At 39.7% G+C, this 16,562-nt stretch overlaps 1 protein-coding gene and 1 non-coding gene across 2 annotated transcripts in view; one reads left to right on the top strand and one right to left on the bottom strand.

Annotated features, from left to right (window-relative positions):
* flt1 (fms related receptor tyrosine kinase 1) overlaps positions 1-14,331 on the top strand; it is a 40,267-nt gene extending 25,936 nt beyond the window's left edge. Inside the window, exons 14-30 of the mRNA XM_063483686.1 lie at positions 1,564-1,710; positions 1,782-1,913; positions 2,870-2,976; positions 4,698-4,833; positions 5,287-5,391; positions 5,480-5,593; positions 6,377-6,465; positions 7,006-7,108; positions 7,191-7,288; positions 7,380-7,502; positions 7,853-7,964; positions 8,072-8,171; positions 11,561-11,666; positions 11,745-11,842; positions 12,084-12,153; positions 12,237-12,328; positions 12,419-14,331. Coding sequence (XP_063339756.1) covers positions 1,564-1,710; positions 1,782-1,913; positions 2,870-2,976; positions 4,698-4,833; positions 5,287-5,391; positions 5,480-5,593; positions 6,377-6,465; positions 7,006-7,108; positions 7,191-7,288; positions 7,380-7,502; positions 7,853-7,964; positions 8,072-8,171; positions 11,561-11,666; positions 11,745-11,842; positions 12,084-12,153; positions 12,237-12,328; positions 12,419-12,587 — 1,901 coding nt within the window. The 3' untranslated portion in view covers positions 12,588-14,331. The remainder of the gene's footprint in view (positions 1-1,563; positions 1,711-1,781; positions 1,914-2,869; positions 2,977-4,697; positions 4,834-5,286; positions 5,392-5,479; positions 5,594-6,376; positions 6,466-7,005; positions 7,109-7,190; positions 7,289-7,379; positions 7,503-7,852; positions 7,965-8,071; positions 8,172-11,560; positions 11,667-11,744; positions 11,843-12,083; positions 12,154-12,236; positions 12,329-12,418) is intronic.
* On the bottom strand, positions 4,091-4,163 carry trnav-cac (transfer RNA valine (anticodon CAC)). The gene has a single exon. It is a non-coding gene; the product is annotated as a tRNA-Val (tRNA).
* Positions 14,332-16,562: the final 2,231 nt, after the last annotated feature.

Below are 16,562 nucleotides of genomic sequence, written 5' to 3'. Positions count from 1 at the left end.
TTCAAGACTGTAACTACGACTGTGACTACTGTAAAAACTAGCTTTTTTTTTTTGTTAATTATCAAGTGGTGAAAAAACAGATTAGCCCACAAGAACTGAGAAGTGCTTATTTTTAGTTCTTATTATCAGCAGTGGGTAAATGGATCCTTACTGTACTTCAAGTTATGTAGAGGCTATAAAGTTACTTTAAAGGTCAACTACGGGGACTTTTAGCTCAAGAGGAGTAACCAAAATAATCCTAAAATGATCCAAACTTCTGCTAATTTAACATTTAAATCACATAACAAAGAAGAAAACATGTATGTAACTCCATTCATATTCATCTATACATTTATTTATCAATTATTCAAACGTGTCACTACTGGTGACACTTGCAAGTAGCGTACAGGTGACAGTTCGATATAAGGTGCCAGAGGACCCAAACATGAGCAGTCGTAGGGCCAAAGTCAAGGGCACAGTTGTGTTTTTCCATAATAAAGAAAAATCTGTTTTCATCAAGCCCATTCTTCTACATGTGTCACTACCAGCTCATACTTATTGTCCAGAAGTGGCACGGATCCAGAGAACTGTGGGAGAAAATAGCTCTGGTTGCATTTCTACAGATTTTAAATAATCCTCAGCAAACAATAATCTTACAAATTTATGTTTGTGTGTGCATGTGTGTGCAATTAATGCCATATTCAGGTGACTCTGTAGTTGTATATACAGCTAAAATACACAATCGACGTGTATTTTGGCTCACGATTCCCGTTCTGGTGTATTTTTACTGTTCAGCAGTCACTAATTTTGGCCACAACAGGCAAAGCGGAAAAACTGTAATGAAGAGTATGAAAATGAACAAAGTTGGCAATAAGCAAAAGAGACTTCCATTTCCTTAGTTAGTATAGATCAAAACAGAGCTAAAAGTAGACACAGCAGTGGAAACTGCCAGAAACAATGTGCTCAAAGTACAAATTATTCTAAGATGACACAAACGTCTGAAGCTCGCTAATGTTTCTTTATTTCATCAAAAAGGAAATGAACTCACTATGGCATAATGTTACCATACAATCAAAGTGGAGATGATTTTGCTTTAAACAGTACTCTGGTGTCTCGGTAATCTGTCAAATGAATGTTTAAACTTGATTATTTTTGTGTTTTTTGCTGCAAAAAATATTTGTAAAAAATTACTATACTTCTTCAATAATGATATGAAGTAAAATCAATCGCCTACCTCTGAAATATAGTGGAGCAGAAGTATAAAACAAGGGGAAAATGGAAATACATGCATAAACCACAAGGACAGTATAATTAATGCATTCAGTTAGATTACACACACACACCCAAACACTCATCTGTGCTGCACTGTTAGATGCAAAAGATCCTCAAGGAACCACTGACACTGCTGCAGTAGTTTCTCGAGGAACCACTCAGAATGTTTTTGAGCTCATTTTTATTATTAGAAGTAGTAGTAGTGGCAATATAAGTCCCATAAATACACAATCTCTCAAATATTACATGAGACAGATTAAGCAGAAAATTCAGATTAAAGTTAGTATAATTCATCTCTTTCTCCCCCTTCAGTCCTGGAGCCTCCTGTCCTGGTGAGTAATTTGACAGATTGCACCGTCAATGTTAGCAGCTCAGTGACCCTCAGCTGTCCATCTCGAGGGGTCCCACCCCCAACCATCACATGGTACAAAGACCAGCGTGCTCTGCTGCAGGGATCAGGTAAAGAAATCTTAACGTGTAAACTTTAGCGGTAAACCGGTGGTCTGTAACTTATTTGATGCCGTCTTCAGGTATTGTTATATCAGCAGAGGAAGCGAGGCTCCATATTGACCGGATCACAGTGGAGGACGAGGGTCTGTATACGTGCCAGGCCACCAATGAGAGGGGGTCTGCGGAGAGCTCGGCCTACATATGGGTTAGCGGTAAGGATCGCTGCCTTTTAATTGGCTCTCCACACAGTTGCCGATGTAACACATCCATATATAACCACTTTTGAACGTGCTTTGTTTTCACGTGTTTAAATAGGTGTGTAATGTGGATGCAGACATTTAGTAAAGTACATCACATTGTTTGATGTAGTGTTTATGCAGAGAGTGTGTCAGTTCTATTAATGGAGGATGATGAACGTCTGTTTATTAATTTCTAAGTAAACATTGATCAAAGTACGTCTTAACATAAACGTACTCAGCCTTTTGTTCAGTTTCCCTCATTCACACACCCACATACACACGCACACGCGCACACACACACACACACCTACACACACACACACACACACACTGACGTCCGGAGGTAGTAGAGAAGGCAGGACCTCTGGGGTTCCTCCCAGTCCAGGTCTGGAAAAGGAGAACTGATCGTGTGTGTGTGTGTGTGTGTGTGTGTGTGTGTGTGTGTGTGTGTGTGTGTGTGTGTGTGTGTGTGTGTGTGTGTGTGTGTGTTGTTGTGTTCGGATCAGTGAGGAAGGAAGCTGTCTCCCATTTTTATTTCCTCCGGAAGGGTCCAGCCTACGTCTCCAAGAGGCTCCACATAGTAGTGAGCTGGGCATTTCTTCATCATCCCATTAAAAAGATTTGAAAATAGTAATAAACCCAGATTTAATGGGAGGGGAGGATGATGGTCTTTGTGCGTTATGTGACCTTGAAATCACAGTGACCCCATTCGGATGGATAATTAAAGCATCAAGTACCTCAGTCTGATAAACTATTGTAATTCTCAGAACTGCATAAAGGAATAAACATTAATTTTATCAATTAATATATTCTTTTATGTACATATATTCTGCCCTGCGCTGCTCAGTCCAGGATTTTTATGTAGAGAAAAGAATAAATACCTTGAGATTTAAGCAGCATTAAGCTACTGGGTGTGTTTATGTGTGCAGGTGCTCCAGAAAGCTCATTTCTTGAAATCCCTACTCTCACCTGTACCTGTGTGGTGGCTGCTCTCTTTTGGTTTTTGCTCACGCTCTTCATACGAAAAATGAAGCAGGTGAGAGGATTATTTTGCTTGGTTTTTTTGTTGTTTTATGCATAATGAGGAAAATATGTACTATCAATTTTATGTTTTCTATGCTTCATATATTTGAAAAAGTCCTAGATTGCTTTTACAGTATGCTTTAGATCATTATCCTGTACACTTCACAATCCATCCACAGTTTCTCTCTGTGAGGCAATCTGTATAAAAAATGTCTATAACTCATAAACAGTAAATCCAATACTTTTGCAAATCCCTGTAATTAAAACTGAACATCTTCCACTTCTATCGCATCCACTGTAATTATGTACAGAGGCAACACTACAGTAATAGCCATTATCCATGTCGACATCACAGGTGCTGATTGTGAATAATAGAGCTGAGCCTTTTTGCTGCGCAGCAGCCTTGTGTTGTGATCCTACAGTGTTGTATATGCTATTTTCATCTGTTTGTCATGTGGCTGAGTGTTTCTCACTCTCCTGCCAATTTGATTGCCTCACAGCAGTTTGCGTGCTGCCACTTTTATTTGGTGTCTAAGTGTTTCCCACACTGTAGCATTTCTGGCCTGACTAAGATGAGCACTTCTGCCCTACCATTATCCCACTTATTGGACTTGTGTAATGCTACTCTGGCTGATGTGTGGTAGCTTTGGTGGTAGCTTTAGATGGGCAGGAAGAGGCTCCACTTTTACTCTTAAGATCCCCTTACCCCTCCAAGTTGGCACAGATACTCCATCCTGCAGTCAGTTATGTTTTCTATGTCACTGAAAGAATAACTGGCTGGAGGATGACCATGACAAATGCCCATCATGTTTTGGCGATCATCCTGAATTCACAGAACCAAAGTTAACTGTGTTGGGATTGAGAGTGATTTTTCACCAGCTCCTCAGCTCTTCCTTTAACCTCCCTCTCCTCTTTCATGTTTTTCTCAGTGAATATTTTTATGCTGGTAAATAACAATTTCCATAATAATTTTCTTTTCCTAGACTGATGCGAGGTGTTTGTATATGTTTAAAGAACTAGTGGTTTAGATTAGACTAGATGATTAGATGATACTCTATTAATCCCTCGGTTGGGTTCCTCCGGGATATTGAGTTATTTTGTTTTTTAGAGAGATTAAAGTAAAGGTCTGTTTCCGCCCGGTTTCGAACCGGGGACCTTTCGCGTGTGAGGCGAACGTGATAACCACTACACTACGGAAACTGCTTGGCGGTTTAGTCTACAACAGAAAATACTAATTAATGCATTGACATTTATACGTACAAAAACAATTTAATTGTGCATTTGAATGCACAATTTACTTTTTTTTTCCTTTTCAATGTGCCGTTGTTAGAGAAAACGGTTGCTAGGGTGCAAACTATGCTCTATGCTGGTACATTTATATACAGTAATAATAGTAATAATATGATACATATAAAATATATAATAGCGTATATTATAATAGAATATGATAAATGAAACTAACTCATTAAATAATAGCTTTTGACGACATGATTTGATGACAAATCTATGATTTTAATGTCTCCTTTATGCATAGACAAACCTTTTAAAGGTGCTCTCAGCTTCACAGTAACTAAAAATCTGACTTTATAGTTATTTATTTATGTCCGCTTGCTTTTCAATGTCTCAGACGTCCCTCTAAACTGACTATGGTGCAGCTAATCTGCCAGGTTCTGGATGAAAAACGGTAGTAATTCATTTTTTTTTCTTTTTACTGATACCGACTGTCTTCCAAAGCCGAACAGCTCATACACCAAAACCGAGTACTTGTCAATCGTACTGGACACAGGAGAGGGGCCGATAGATGAGCAGTGCGAGAGGTTGCATTATGACCCCAACCAATGGGAGTTTCCCCGGGAGCGCCTGAAATTAGGTATGCTGCTTCAATCTATTAAAGAAAAAATGTTTTTAGCTGATACCCTTGTGTGGGCTGAGATTAGACTGATGTTGTGAATGCAGTGGGAGAGAAAGGAGGTATTTAAGCCCACGTAACAACACAAGGATTTTCTCATAGACCTTATCAGCTTATTATTGGGAGTGACTCTCATTCCATTAATCAGACTTTTAGTCTGTGTTGTCTGTGCTCAGCTAATTAACCCCAGCATGAGACATGTAAACAGTGTTTACCGAAACTAATCAGCTCTTACGGTCATCAGGGCGGGATTTGGGCAGATGGGCAGCTGGTACGGTCTAAAGTCTTCTGTTATCAGCTCCTCACATCTGGATTGGATGATAATCATAATTAACTGAGTTGTTTTAAAAAGACACAAAACACACCTCCCGTATCCGTTTCATTCACATTCTCACGCTGTCTTTTTTCTCTCAGGAAAGCTTCTAGGCCGTGGGGCCTTTGGTAAAGTCATGCAGGCATCTGCATTTGGTATAGACAACGGCACCAGCTGCAAGACTGTGGCTGTGAAGATGCTCAAAGGTTAGGTCCATGATATTCGGTTAAATTTAACTACAATTTAAAACCCTTTTGTGCCACTCACTTTACTATTCTTCCTTCTATCCACCAGAGGGCGCTACAGCCAGCGAACACAAGGCATTGATGACTGAATTGAAGATCCTCAACCACATTGGAAACCATCTGAATGTCGTGAACCTTCTGGGAGCTTGCACCAAACCAGGAGGTGTGTGTGTGTGTGTGTGTGTGTGTGTGTGTGTGTGTGTGTGTGTGTGTGTGTGTGTGTGGAGGGGTTTCCATGCATTTGTCACCACATATGTGTGGAGTCACTGTGTTCCTGTTAACTTACTTGAATTCGCAATCAGTACCTGCACATCTGTGGCCTTACAACAGAGTTATTACAGTTTGTTGTATTTATAGTTACTTTTTTGTGTTTTATCATTATTTTTATTTATTGATTCATTTATTTATTTAATTCAGTTTAGTTTCAGTCAGTTTCAAGACAGTTTTTTGTCACTTCAGTTTAGTTTTAACTCTTTGAAACCCATTTGTTTTGGGTTAGGTCTTATTAATTTCACTATTCTTTCATTAGCTTTGGTCTTCTATTTTTATTTTTAATTATTATTGAATAGAGGACATATGTCATATTTAGGAAAATCTGTAAAAACAAACTCAATAAGCACATCCATCAAAGCCTCATCAGGCAAAGTTTTACCAAATTTTTAAGAACATAATTTACCATAATTTTTATTACACTAACTAATACTAAAGTTAAGGATATTTCCTCTATATTTGTATTTAATTTGTAAGTTTTACAAGTTCACAAAATAATTTCAGTTAAATTATTTTTGTTCAAAGGTCCAGTTTTTGTTTTTATTTCTTCTTAACTAAACTGTGGTTTTTTTTTCACATCTACTTTCACATGTTTTAGTTTAGGTTTAGTTAAATGTGATAACCTTGCCTTGCACTTACTACGACTATAGTGTGTGTGTCTGTCCTGTGTGTACAGGACCGCTCATGGTCATTGTCGAGTACTGTCGTTTTGGAAATCTTTCAACCTTCTTAAAGAACAAGAGAGACGTGTTTGTACAAGACCGGGTGAGTTCAGCTGCTGAACTTATTTTTTAAAATAAAACAAGCCTTTGAGTTACTTGTGGTTGACGGAACAATACTAACCCCCTTGTGCTGTACACGGTTACAAAATCGCACACTTAAAAAACTCACTTCTGCAATCGGTTTGAAGTTCAAAGATGTTTATCAGTTCTTAAGCGGGACACGATGTTCTCTAATTTCAAAGTTCACAAATAGCTCAAAAGTTTCTTCAGTTCCCAAAAGCAAAATATGTTTTCATTCATTTTCCACTAACAAATAATTAAAAAACTACAATTTAGAAGATCTCAGAGGACATGTCAGCCTCAGCCCTCAATCCAATCTAACATACCCGAAGTGTCATCTTATAGCAGAGGAACTGTAAGACCAAAATGCCTGCAAGACACCTGATTTGTAAGGCATGTTTGATATACAGTTAAACTGCAGTCTAACCCTAAACCTACCACTATGTGGTTCACCAGCAACTTGGACGATGTTAAAGATGTTAAATTTTACTTCATCATGCAGTATTTTATTTGATTCATTCAGCTGGCTGGAGTAAAAGGTGGAGGGCAGTGTTGGGACAGCAGCGTGTCCGATGACCAGAGCAGCTTTCACACAGACTTTGATGAGAGAGATGAGAAGGGCCTCTGTAAGACCTGAGCCTGGTGAACATTTTATTCTCGTCATTAATCAAACTGCTTTTGACACCTCTCTGTTTCTTCTGCTTCTAGATCCACAAACTGCTCCCAATTCCCCTCTTTACTTGGAGGATCTCATTTCTTTCAGCTTTCAGGTGGCACGAGGAATGGAGTTTCTGGCCTCTCGCAAGGTCTGACTCTTTGCTATTCCACCTGTGGGCATACACATACACGTATACTGGTTTTATGTCCTCATCTGTGTTCTGTGTGCGCCTGCATCAGTGTATTCACAGAGACCTGGCCGCGAGGAACGTTTTACTGTCAGACAATAAAGTGGTGAAGATATGTGACTTCGGCCTGGCCAGGGACATCTACAAAGACCCCGACTACGTCCGCAAAGGAGATGTGAGTATTTCTGAGGAACCTGGTTTGAAAAAGATGACACACTACTCTTTTTTTTTTTTTGCTTTTTGTTTTATTTTTTTAGACAAAGTGGCACATCTTGCAAAGTGTTGTTCATATAATAGGTGTGATTTTCAGTCCAAAAAGGGGAAGTAGTTTTGTCATGGCAGTCTATCACCAAGGCTTTTATAAATTTGCAACTCATTAAGTTGAGTGGTTCAAAGGTATGAAGCAAAAAATCACGAACTTGTTTTCCCTAAAAAGATTTATTGTGATTCTTTGGAATCAGCCATCCTGCAAAGTTTTCTCATATAAGCCAGGTTTGGTAATCCTGTGTTTTCACCGTCTGGCAGGCCCGACTCCCTCTGAAGTGGATGTCTCCCGAGTCCATCTTTGACAAGGTGTTCACCACCCAGAGTGACGTGTGGTCCTACGGCATACTGCTGTGGGAGATCTTCTCTTTGGGTAAGAGACGTGTGCTTTTTCTGAACATAGGCACGGGATGGACAATCATTACATAATGTCTGCACAAGTATATGAGCCTCATGAACCAAAATGTGTGCATTTAATAGGAGCATCCCCGTACCCTGGACTTCACATAGATGAAGAGTTCTGCCACAGGCTGAAAGGGGGAACAAGGATGCGAGCGCCAGAATACAGCACGCCTGAGATGTGAGCTGATATTTATTTCTCAAAAATTGCACAGCTGCACAGCGATTTGGCGAGCCGGTGGTTTGGGTTGTGCAGAAATTTATACCTTATTAGGTTGTACTGTAAGAAAATCCCGGTACGTAGAACTCCAAGAACAAAATGTGTTGCTAATCTTTAGTTGTCAGCGCATCATCATAGCCAGTCTCTTCAATCACTTTCTATTAACAGCTGCTTATGGGGAGAAAATATACTCCACTATCTATTTACTGATTGACTTTCGGTCCAGGGACCCATCCAGACCTATTGATTGCTCGATGGGTGATGGATGGGAAGGTTTAAAAGATCTGAAATGGTTGCTAAAGTTATCCTCTTTTGAAAAAACACTGTAAGGTGACCAGTGCTCATTTCCAGCTCTGTTATTTTTATTCTTGGCTCAACTTTAGCAACTTGTGCAGCTCTTATGTAGCTCATCCGCTGTCTAACAGAAGCTGCTTAGCTCCTCTCTCTATGAGCCTCCGTTAAGGCCTTCTTATTAAGCAGGCTTTCTTCTAATTGTGTGCTTGTCACAAACAAAAGGTTTGAACAGCATGTGGGCGGAGTTGGTGTCTTTACAGCCATAGCCGTGTGCCCCGGCTAGCCACATTATGCATATCTGCTCTCTTTGATATCACACAGAGCTCATGCTAGACTACGACAAAATCAAAGCATTCAGTGCTGTCTGAAGCCTGAGCTGCGGGCTCACGGTGGTCATCTGCACATATGCTGACCTCATTATTTAAAACTTTGGACACTGTTTTGACCGTGTGTGTGTATGAAAGAGAGTTAAACTGTTTTTTTCAGAAGTTTAAACAATCAAAAAATGTATCCTTAATTGACCTTTAACTTACAATTTAAGGTTAAGGTTCATTTAAGGTTATTCAAGTTCAGATAAGGTGATCGATATTTGCTCTCTTTTGTTCAACTTGATCAACTTTGATCGAGCTGGTTAGGAGCAGGTTTTGCCACCCTCTGTTCACCAGAGATCTGAGCGGATGTTTGAGCCCAAAATAGGTCCAACCACTGACTTCAACCTTAACCACAGCTCTCAGTTTCACAGAAAGATGTTTGTTTTGGACTTCCAAAACAGCCATTCTGTTATCATACTGCTAATCTTTAAGTATGTTTAGAGTAGACACTTTTTTTTTCTGTTGCTATCTGTGTGTCGCAATTTTCAGTTTATTATGTCTGCTATCATATCTGTTTGTGTGCAATCAGATACATCCTTACTTTTTCCATAGCTTTAAGAGGGTAAGGAGCAACCTGGTGCTAATAATCAGATGCACGTGGTTAACTTATTTTCAACAATGGGCTGCTTCTATGAAAGTAGAAGTTTTGGCAGTTTGCTCGTCTGCAGAATTCAGGTGTGTGTTGATGATGATGATCCAATTTGAGGGACAAGCACTTCCCATTTGAATTTTGTCATAAATAAGTCTTTTAATGTCACTGATTTATAAATCTTGTCATAAATTTTGTTGCTTGTCCAGACCAGTTCAGGAAACTTTAAGCTGCACGGTGTGCAGCAAGAAGATGTGATCAGTATATGCAGCGTGTGGTCAGGTGCTGATTTAGCAAGTGCTTGATCTGCTTTTGTATGCAATTAAAATATCACCCAGTTGTGCTCAATTTAATTGCGTGAGGCAAAAAAAAGATCATGATCAAGATAAAAAATTTGATTAATTGTGCAAAGTGGAGACCTTTGGCAGAGCACCTTGTTTGGTGAAAGCCAAATATAGCATATCAGCACAAACACCTCATACCAGCTAGAGATGGCACGATACCACTTTTTTATGTCCGATACCGATACCGATATCATAAATTTGGATATCTGCCGATACCGATATGAATCCGATATAGTGTGTTTTTTAATCAATAAAACTGTTTTTAATATATTGCTGCATTTTGTATAAGTTTATACTCAAGTTTAAATAAACAACAACACTAAAGCTATTCTGTTATACCTGTATGTAAAAAATACACTGCACCCAAAATATTTCATAGTTCAGCAATACTGATCAATCTAATAAACTTAAACCTACTCCATCCTTACTATTCTGGTATTTTAAAGAGTACTTAGCAGAAATATTAAGCAAACTAACAAATAGGGTTGCAAACTCCCAGCAAAAAAAAAATAGGGAACCACCCCCCACCCTCCACCTCATGATGCTTAATCGAAGTAATCAACTTTTATTTGATGCAGTGTGAAAAAAAATGCACAGAATTAAATTATTTTTCAAGAATAATTAAATAGATTCAATATCTTTCTTCAACAGAATTGCAAACTGCACAGATGGTATCTTCCCAAAGGAAAAAGTAATATAGCTTACTAGGGTATATTAGACTTAACAGTTAGTATATACAGTAATGGACTTCTATACATTTTACATCAGATTAAAACTTTGGGTGTAAGATTCAGATAATTATTTATTAAAAGATAGACATTTTAAATGAGAATAAGAAAGAAAAGTATGTCTTTGTGCCCCCTTTTCCCTGTTCATGCCCTATCGGCCCCCCTGGCTAAACTTTGCTAGATCCGCCCCTGCACAGTTACCAGCCGTCAGCTACGTAGAAAAGGATCCTGGTGTAGAAAGTAATATTAAATAAATTCTAACAACAGCTTATCAAGCTTAAACGTGCTGCTGTTGTTCAGCCGCTGGTTTCCTCTTTCTGGTGCAAAGTGGGCCAAAAACAAAGAAGAGAGACGGACTCGCGACAGAAAAGCCGATCCGGTGATCATAAGCAGTTTCATGAAGTAGCGGCAGGAGAGGGAGGGAGAGAGAAGAGGCAGTCGCTCCATATATCGGTTGTTAAGCTTAACGTGGGAATGCTTTACGAACATTCAGAGATCAACTTACACACTTGCTTTACTTCTCTCTGGGATAACTTCCTCGGAGATGAAATGCTGGTTTGGTAGCGAGGCTACAAATAAACACAGCCGCTCTATCACGTGACGCACACTGCTCCGATGTGCTACGGTTATGATCCGAGTTATGCCATGTCGCAAGTTTTGTGAGGTGTTTTTTGATATTTAATGGATCGATTACATTTTTTATTTCTCGCCGATATCCGATCCAGTAATTTAGGTCAGTATCGGACCGATACCGATACGTAATATCGGATCGGTCCATCTCTAATACCAGCTGCCTTGCACGGTGGTGGAGAGGTGATGATTTGGGCTTGTTTTGCAGCCACAGGATCTCAGGACGTCATTGACATACCGAAAATGATTACTTAAACTTTATTGCTGCCAAAAGTGGTTTTGCAAAGGTGTAAGGTGCTAAAGGTGCTTATATTTAGTTTTTCACATTACTGCAGAGAGTTCTGCAAAAGCTTTCTGTTTCACATGAGTGTACCTGTGTGTCTTCTGTGTACAGTTACAGCACAATGCTAGCATGTTGGGAGGCCAACCCCGCCGACCGACCCACTTTCACTAACTTGGTGGAGACAATGGGAGAGCTGCTACAAGCGAGAGTGCAACAGGTCAGAGATCATTACAACAACATTTGTCTACACAAAGGGCCTTAAAAATGCCCCCAATTCACACTTTCTCTTTAACAGGATGGGAAGGATTATATTCCTCTGGGATCTTTTATGACTGGAGAAAGTGATCGCTGTGAGGCCTTCAAAGAAAATCCGCTCACAGTCACAAACCTGAGGTAAAAAAAAAAAAAAAGGAAAGAGAATGAGCAAGTGCAGCACATAAGTGTCGACTTGAAAGGTCATGAATAATAAATTCTAATATAGTGGTCTTGAGAAATAAAACCAAAAGAATGGACAGAAAGTGAGAGCTGGGAGGTTAGGGTGAGATAACTGAAAGTAAATTCAGTAATTCTAAAAACAGGAAACAGGTTGAGATATTTCCAACTTGCTCTTTCAATCTGAACCCAATCTGTGCAGTTACATGAGGGGCATGGCCACACTGCAGACTTTTGAGCATTTGCCTTGCGAGGACCAAACCACCCCTGATGTAAGAAAACACCTCCACTTCTGCTAATTTGAAAACATATCACTTTAAAGGAAATCCATTAACACTGATACTTTTGGTTTCAGGATGAGCAGACCGATAGTGGCATGGTCCTCCCATCTGAGGAACTGAAGAATATGACGAAGAGCAACAGCAGCAAGCACAGGAATCTCAGCAGGTAAAGATCTTTAATCTGTGACCACTCGATGTTCAATTCATCTGTCAGTGCACGCTAAACGAGGCAATCGATCTCAATCTGTGTGTTTAGGTTCTTCACCTTCACCAAGTGTCGAGACACCCAGGTGCCCTTCCTGTGCAGTGACATTGCAGGTCTCCGTGAAAACGACCCCTCGATCCTGCCATGTGACTGGGAGTCTGACGAGGGAGGCTCCCCTCCTCCAGACTATAACTCAGCCTTCCTCTACCCCTCCCTTTAGCATCCACACTTGTGTATTTTTCACAATTTCATACAGGGTTTATACAGCTTTTTATCATTTCTCCAGACCTCATCTTACACTTTTTAATTTACCCCACCTCACTTTTTATAGTATCTGCACGTCTAAATGCCCCAGATATTTTGGATCTTCCTCCTTCAGCCAAACTTGTTTAACTTCCTAGGACCTGGCGTCCACATATGTGGACATCACATTTTGGGTTATTTAGATCAAAATACTCAATTTTGCTCTACAAGGGCCTGATATCCACTTACAAGGACATTATACTACTACTGTTCTATCAAAATTTTAAACTAATATCCTCATATGTGGCTCTTATTTTTCTTAAAAACAAAAATAAGGTAAAAAAAAAAAAAATCTGGTAATTCTTTGTTCTTACATTCATCAGGCCCCAATATACCCAAATATGAAAGCGAAATTAAAAATGCATGCCGTAGAAGAGTTCAGGTCTTAGGAGGTTAAGAAACTTTTGCAAAATCGCATGCTGTTGTACAACAAAGCGTCCTCACAAGTATTATCTCAGTGCTTTTCCATCACATTACCCCTTCTACGAGCAGCTAAGTCTTACCTGACAGTACTTATACCCGTGCAGTTATGCAGAATGTATTCACTAGTATGTAACTATCAGAGCTTATTGTATTGGTACCTCATGCCTGAAGCCTTGTGAAGAGGAGCACTGCTGTATAAAATAACTGCTCCTCTTGCACAGTCACTACATGCTGGAAAAAGTTATTATCCACTGAATTATACAGCTAGACGCAATGTATGTACCTGTATTTATTTTAGTTATGCAACCAAAATGTTACTACCTTAAATTTGACCATTTGTGAGTGTAGATTTTACTCAGTTTCCACTTTAATAGGTACACGTAGCTGTAAATCTTGCGGTCCAACACAACAGCCTTGGTAAAAAATTACATTCATTAAAGGGAACCTGCTATCAGTTTCCTTATTCCCACCATAAAAATACAGCGGCATGACCATAATATTGAACGAGGTCACCATGTTAGTAAGTCTATATTTTCAACTGCTGCTTAAAACATCCGTTTGCAAGGGCAACCAGTTAGAGGGAAGCTGGTACCTAAGACTAGTTATTTTAGAAAGGTGACAAACTGAAGTTTCATTAAGGCATAGTCTAAAGCTAAACAAGGATTTTTTTTTCGACAGTGAATAATACAAAGCTGTTCTAGTAGGAAGCGTCTTTAGACCGCTAATTTTTTCACAGTCTCCACCGCAGACGAAACAAATCTATTTAATTTTATTTATATAGCATCAAATCCCAACAGCAGCCGCCTCAACACGCTTCATATTTTACGGTAAATATCCGACAATGAAACTGGTGTGAGGACGATAGATTCTCCACGCGCTCCAACTCTCAATGTGATTTTTTTGTAGGCCACGGTGTTAGACTCCAAGATTTAAGTGTATCTAATAAACTGTCAACTGAGTATGTGTATTTTAATTCAATGTATTCTTTAATTCATAAAATCATTCATGCTGGGTTTGTTTCCATTTGCAAAAACCTTTGAATGTGCAAAGATTAGCTTAGTTATGATCAGTTGATCCTGTTTGTATATTCCTCTGTATAATACTAGTTGGTTAGACAGCTCTGTTGCAGACTTCATCACAGCCCAAATCCGTATACAGCTGCTTTTGTCTTTTCCGGACAACATAAATGTGTCTTTTTTTTCTATATCACATCCAAATGCAGGTTACACATTAAAGACCCCCCCCCCCCCCCTTTTTTTTTGAGGAGTGCGTCCTCCATTGAACCCACCTCTATTTGAGGTGCTCTTTAGAAGGAATACCTGTATTGTTTTGTTTCCATTTAAGCCTAAGACGCTGCCATTTGAAGATAAAAATTAAAATGCCTTTATTTTCACTGCAAGGTTATCTAAAAACTCTGAAATGTTTTCATACATATTCATGTGGAAATCTCACTTTGGTGGAATACCACTGGAAAAGATTCAGTGTGCTCATGGTTTTATTCCCAGATGAAGTCCTGTGTGTCACACTGCGAGTGTTTAACATGACCTTGCTGTGAAAATAAAAGCATCTTAATTTTATCTTGAAACGTGAGTTAGACTTTTTTCCATTTGATTTATTTGTGCAGTTTCAGCCTTTATTTTGATAGGTCGGTATAGGAAAGCAGGGAATGACACACAAGAAATGGTCCAGGGCAAGCTTAAACTCAGGTGTCAGCAGCCTTCTGGCACGAGCCACCCACCCAAACAGATAAGCTACAGCAGTGCCTTAAACCAGTAATAAGTGAGGTTAAAGCCCATCATGCAGTTTCAAAGAAAACCAACGAGGAATGTGTTTATAATACAGTAAAAATCCATGTTTTTATTATGTATGACTGTTATATTTTACCTGTATATTAAAAAGTGATGGTCTCTGTAACTGCTTCCCCCCCAAAAAAAGACTCAACATCAGTATCAGTTTTGGTATTCTTTATTAAAATACTGCTGTACACACAAATATTGCAAAAATCTGAGACAAGAACACAAGAGGGGCTTAAAACATACTAAGATGGTGATTGTAGGTGTGTTGATGTTGGGGAGGAGGAGAAGGTCATCACTAATATTAACCGGAGTGTGTGTTATCATGTGGAATACAGTGATATGAGCACTGACGTTACACAGGCCGAGTCAGGAGGGGTGTGTGTGTGTTTTTCAAAATGTGTGCAAGTTTGTTTCAAAGGGTTTTCTAAAGCACCACATTCACCAGATAAGTTTTGTCGGTTCATTTTTTTTTCTCATTTACTAAAACAGAGGAAGTAGTACATGATCTAACACAGCCAGCACCCTGAAGGTTTGTTGTTGCCCCCAAGAACAGACCGCATTGAAAAGCTCACGTAAAAGTCGACTGCATCTGGGACAGTTTACTTGATTTTGACCTCTATCATCATGATTCAACTGTGTCGACTGTGTGTGTTAGTCTTTGTCACTTTAAAGTCTCGTGTTTGTAACATTCAAATGTTTCTATGAAAAATCTGAATCGGAGGAGTCAGCAATTGTAGCTTGGCAGAACTTAGCTTGTTGTTTTCTGGGTAATTGAAGGTAAATGAACAATGTCTGAATGTTAAATGAACCAAAAGTAGATCTGTGCTTCAGGGCAACATGAAATCCCCCCCACAATGTCTTAAACTTACATTAACTTCCTAAAACCGCCATCTGAAGACGTCCCGCCCGCTCCACTGTAGCTCATCTATATGACTGGACAAGGGGCGGCCAATGACAGCCAGACACATTCAATCATTGGGCCCATCCAGCTGTTCGTCATCCTGAGAGAAAGCCAAGTCATCCAAGTGAGTGCAGCAGCCAGCGCTGCTGCTGTGTCTCCAGCACGTTTGTATTTCATGATCTTAAAAAATAAACACGCAAATAAAACAAATTACAGGTGGTGCCCTGTTTGTATCCTCCTTCGCCCTCCATCCCCTTCCCATTTACCTAAACCCCTGCTGGAATTGGTCCACAGAATAATAAAAAGCAAAAAAAGAAAACTTGACAGCCCTCCCAATTTCCCATCATGCATTCCTGCACAACAACTGAGCAAAGAAAAAAAAACAGCTGGGAAAAAGTCACAAAAGCAATGCTTTTTCTCAAAAGTAGAGGGGCCCAGACCCCCTGAGGGGAGGTGAAGTTTGGGATAAAAGGGAAGGAAAAAGAGGGAACAGTAAGAAAGAGACATATATAAGGGACATTAGAGGTGAGAAGATAGGTGTGGGACCAAATAAGGACATTCCACAAAGAGGCAGCTATGGCTCCACCTCAACAGAAGCCCCACCCATGGGCTACACCCAAGTGTTGGGTAGCACAGCCAAAATGACCCTTCCTTGAGCGGTAGATGCCACGACCGTGTCCATTGACCAAAGGTGGTTGCTGCATATGTAACAAACACTTGGTAGACGGCAACAGGAGAAGACACCCCTTCCTCAGTGCCAACAGAAACCACG

The sequence above is a fragment of the Pelmatolapia mariae genome, linkage group LG9, assembly GCF_036321145.2.
Source record: "Pelmatolapia mariae isolate MD_Pm_ZW linkage group LG9, Pm_UMD_F_2, whole genome shotgun sequence".
NCBI classification, from domain to species: domain Eukaryota; kingdom Metazoa; phylum Chordata; class Actinopteri; order Cichliformes; family Cichlidae; genus Pelmatolapia; species Pelmatolapia mariae.
This window is presented reverse-complemented; position numbering and strand designations above follow the sequence as displayed.